Genomic DNA, 4,793 nt, shown 5'->3' on the forward strand with positions numbered 1-4,793 from the left:
AGAGAGAGAGACTGGCCTACAGCTGTCATTTGAGATGTGCGTGGTGTATTCAAGTTATATGTCTGTATGAAACTTTTAATCTGTTTTCTGCTTTTTTCTTTTTTTACTAAGTATATCAATTTTCATGCATGCTAATGTGAAATATAAGTGCATCAATTACATACCTTAAAACCTACTTTTTTAATAATCTTTCCAATTTGAAACAAATCAAAGATAAATCTGGAAAGGAAATGTATATCATAGGTTTTAATTTCTTTGTTTGTTTTTTTACTTATAATATTGCTTGGTTAAGTTTGAACAGTGGTACATGTATGAAAATATACATTATATATTTTGAATAAACAGATTAACCAATCAACTGCTGCAGGAGCAGCTCAGTTGCCGTATTCTGACTCACAGATAAAACTGAGTTTCCATCAATCACAATAAAATGGTAATTATCGTCATTTGCATAGAGTTATAGTTATATATGTGTGACTGACGGATATTTCCATCATATGCAGCTGAGCCGTAGAACTTCAATGATGGAAATATCTGTCATCCGCAGTTAATGGGTTAAATAGGAAAATATTAACACAGAAGAAAAACAACAGAAAAGATAGCAGAATCCACTCAACAATTCAGAGAAAGTGGCTCATCAAGAGTAGCCTTTCCTATATATATCTGTTAAAAGTTACAATTAAGTGTGGAAAACTTTTAACATTTTAAAAGTTTAAAAAGTTATACTTATACAAAGCTTCTCAGGAATCAAGTTCTTAAGCTTCTACATTAAAACATTAAATATTTAAAAAAAAACAGAAAAAAAATTATTATATCTTAAGCAAATTCCATAGGGCTTATTTCACTTGATACAATCTGTTCAAAATGTTTTGTATTTCAAAGCTAGTGTACATAAATCAAACATTCTTTAGTCATTATACAATACTATTTTTCAAAGTCTTTGACTAACCATAAAATGTATTCAACACTAGCTTTCCCATGTACCTGATTTTTTTTTCTTTACATTTATCTCAACATACCCTATACGTTATGCAGAAGCCAGGAGTTTTGGAGTTATGATCTGTACATCCACAAACAATTTTCTCCCAAGTAACAACAATAATTTGATGTCTAATGTTAACTTCTTAATTTATGCTTCTACAGATTGTGCAGTGGATTAGTTATTAGATCAAGGGCAGAAGATGTATAAATTGACAGAAAAGTCTAGATTAAAAAAAAGTATAATGATGTTATAACTGCATTATTTTATTGGGTGGGTTTTTTAAATTTTTTTTAGTGAAAATAATTCAAAGTCCAGTCCACTTAATGATAACTAATTAATCAATTTTTTCCTTAACATTTGTTGGCTTGTTGTGACTTGTAAGCCGAAATTTACAAGTGACATTCAAATAGAAATACCTCACTAACAGAACTGAGACTCACATAAAAATAAACTTACTTGTAGAATTTCATGGCTAATCAATCCAATAATTGTGTACATATATGTGTGATCATAAGCAATGATCCAAATACTTCATTAAACTAAACCGACTCACTCAATACTCATTTATATCTGATGTCTCTCATTTAGATTTGTATTGAAGTTGCTATCCATGACCTTGTCTAGAATATTCTAAATGTTCTAGGACATACTTGGCTTTAATGTGATTCACATCTAACATCCAAATTGCAACAATAAAAATATAACTTATAACAATACTATAATAAGCATAATATTAAACATTAATCCATACAACAAATAAGCAAATGAAACAAATTACATGAACATGCATTGCATGTACTGCACAACACAAAAGACCAAATAATACTTGCACAATATGAAACTTTTTGTATAGAGCATCACAATGTTTTCGTGAATTACACGTGACTAGTTTCAAATTTTACATGCTACCATATAAATTTACATTAAAAATATATTACTTTCTATTTCATTAAAACCAACAAAATTACAGCAGAGAACCCATATCAAGAGATTTATTACACACTTTGTTAGGAGTAAAATTTAATCAGAGCTCAATGTCAAGTGTCTTACGAATGAAAATTCCAAGAGTAACCTGTAAAGTACAGGCTTTACAATAACAACCAATACTGATAATCAAGATGTTTGCTTGTATAACTTAACATTTAATTATAATCAATATCATGTCTTCATACAATATAAAAATGTTCTATTTAGTTAGAACAGATTTTTTTCTATTTGGCAACTGAGAACTTTGCCATGATGAAAGCATTAATAAAACATGGTTAGGTGTTGTACATGAAAATTATGTCTGTGACAATGAGAGAACTTATTAAAGTTAGCACTGTGCAATAAACTTTGTATATGTTGTTTGCATTTTCCTTTATTCTTATATTTCAGACCTGGAAATGCACTAAAGTTCCATGGATACATATAGTGGGATGTGTGCTTGGGGCATTCAAGTTACAAGATATTACTGTTATACTATTTGTCTACTTTAAATAGTGATGTCTCCATAGGAAACAAAATTATATCATTATGTCCATTGTCCAATGGTGTTTTTGTGTGGTAACACCAACTGTAAGTTGTGAATGCAAGCAAAAACAATCAACATTGACTTTAAATTGTTAACATTTTGTGTTTTTCATCTTTTCCATTCTAGCGAATAAATCAAACCTTTTCCTTTTTTTTTTTTTACAATTAATATGAATTAATTAATGAATATGCATTATTACATGTCACCATACATAACACCTCCAACATCAAGTGATTATAGTGTCAGATTATTGTTAATGTAACCAATTTATTATCCATTGTTGTGGTTATTTACAATAAAACCATGACATAAATGAAATATAAACTTTTAAATGCACTAAACTCTTAAGATTTTTAAATAAAAAAGCTTAGAATTGTCAACTGTAAATATGGAAACCTTTCTTCCAAGAACAATTGTTATTATAGCCCACCACTGTTCCCAACCATTATAAAAATCTAATTTGTTAATTTCCCTATGTAAGAAACAGTAAATTACACAACATCCTGTGTTCAACTTTTGTTTTTCATTCCACTGTAGCATTAAACAAATCACAACATTTTACTTACCATACTTATCATAAAGCTACAATTAGAAATAACTATCATAAAAACAAAACAAAAATAATTATTCATTTTTTCTTTATTTACTGTAAATTACATTAGAAAATAAACAAAAAATAAATCACAGTTGGAATAACAAAGGAAGGTTACAGAAAAATTTTATGTTAAAGTTAGAATTTAATTTTGTTGTAGTCAAAAGTTAAATTACAGTTTTTAGATTTTTTTACATTATAACCTGACATATTTTGGTGTGGTGATGTCTTTATCAAGAATTTTTTTTAAATAATCTAATGCAAAAAATAAAATTTAATAACCAAATGCATATATTTACACTGGACTTGTATAAAAAAAAAGTTAAGTGCATTAGAAATTTTGAGGCAAAATTCATACCAGCAGTAGGATTAAGTAGCTTTCTGATTTTCAAGTAGCTGATACTTAAACGCATGAGAGAAGCTTTATCCAGTTGTGTGTAAGTAAGTGGTAACTGATTTGCAAGTTGACAGTAAATTTCAGTTTCTTTACTTCGGCGAGAACGAGCAGCATCTCGGGACTTTTCCTTTCGTTTTTCAGAGTTTCTGAATGAAGAAATAAAAAAGTTGTTGAAAGTTATATAAAACAACGTAAATACTTTATATGTTATTTTGAATATAAAATTCTTTAAAACAATCAACTTACCATATCTATTATAATAAATGTAAAACTTCAGAGCTTTTAATGACCTAGAATATTAAATTTTGACCTTATACTAATATTTTAATCAAAAATGGTTCTAGAACTTTTATAACTTGACCAAACAAAAATTGTATTTTTGGTCAAAAACCATGGATTTATCTTCTCCTAGTTTTACAGCTATTCCAAAACACATCAAGAAATTCCATTGCATCTTGAATTATAGTAAAACTTCATATCAATCAATCAATATATGCTGAAGATATATTTTAATTAGTGCAGTTGTAAGCATATGTACATAATGCCATCAAAAATAAATACATCCTTCACTCCAAACTCTATTACTAATGTAACAACATAGTATTACACATTTTGAGGGTAATTTCTTGAAAAATGATAGGACATCTAATTATGTTTATGCCTACATTTACTACCTAATTATCATTCTATAAAAACATTCAAGTTCACAGAAGGATGGATGATGCAGAAAAAAAAAATCCTCAGTATCTCGTTAAAGAATTGATTGTAGAAATATAAACCATATACGTATTTGTAAGAAACAAAAGGAAAATATTGCACATTTAGAAAGTCTAGCTAAACATGTCTGGCATTTTGTGCATTGCACAAACATGATCTCATGAGAAGTTGGCAGCATACAATCCACATGTTTGTATGCCTAAATAATTATATTAACTAAATAGATGAACCACTGAACAATGTTTTGGGACAACATGGGAACTATTGGTCAATCTTGGTTGTTTCATCCTCTAAACTAAATTAAAATAATTAGAAAAATAAAAAATATTAAAGCCAGCCCTTATCGTTGATATACTTATCAAACTTTTTCTTAAACTCACTTAGATTTACTGTCTCTACAACATGTGTAAGCAACTCATTCCAAAAGCCAATCACCCTGTTACAAAAATGAAACTGTCTTAACTGAAGATGACTCCTAACCTGTCCCCTAGTCCTACTATTTTAACTCTTAAATATGAAAAAAGATGATGCATCAACCTTTACAATCTTAAACACCTCAATCAGATAACCCTAACTCTTCTTTTTTCAAGAG

At 28.5% G+C, this 4,793-nt stretch overlaps 1 protein-coding gene across 3 annotated transcripts in view; it reads right to left on the reverse strand.

Moving 5' to 3' along the window:
- LOC106461859 (hypoxia-inducible factor 1-alpha-like) overlaps nt 1-4,793 on the reverse strand; it is a 99,011-nt gene that overhangs the window by 45,062 nt on the left and 49,156 nt on the right. For all 3 annotated transcript variants that reach the window (XM_022388929.1, XM_013921719.2, XM_013921720.2), the window contains exon 2: nt 3,446-3,630. In XM_022388929.1, the coding sequence (XP_022244637.1) occupies nt 3,446-3,500 (55 nt within the window). In that variant the 5' untranslated portion in view covers nt 3,501-3,630. The remainder of the gene's footprint in view (nt 1-3,445; nt 3,631-4,793) is intronic.

Source organism: Limulus polyphemus, unplaced genomic scaffold, assembly GCF_000517525.1.
Source record: "Limulus polyphemus unplaced genomic scaffold, Limulus_polyphemus-2.1.2 Scaffold1046, whole genome shotgun sequence".
NCBI lineage: Eukaryota > Metazoa > Arthropoda > Merostomata > Xiphosura > Limulidae > Limulus > Limulus polyphemus.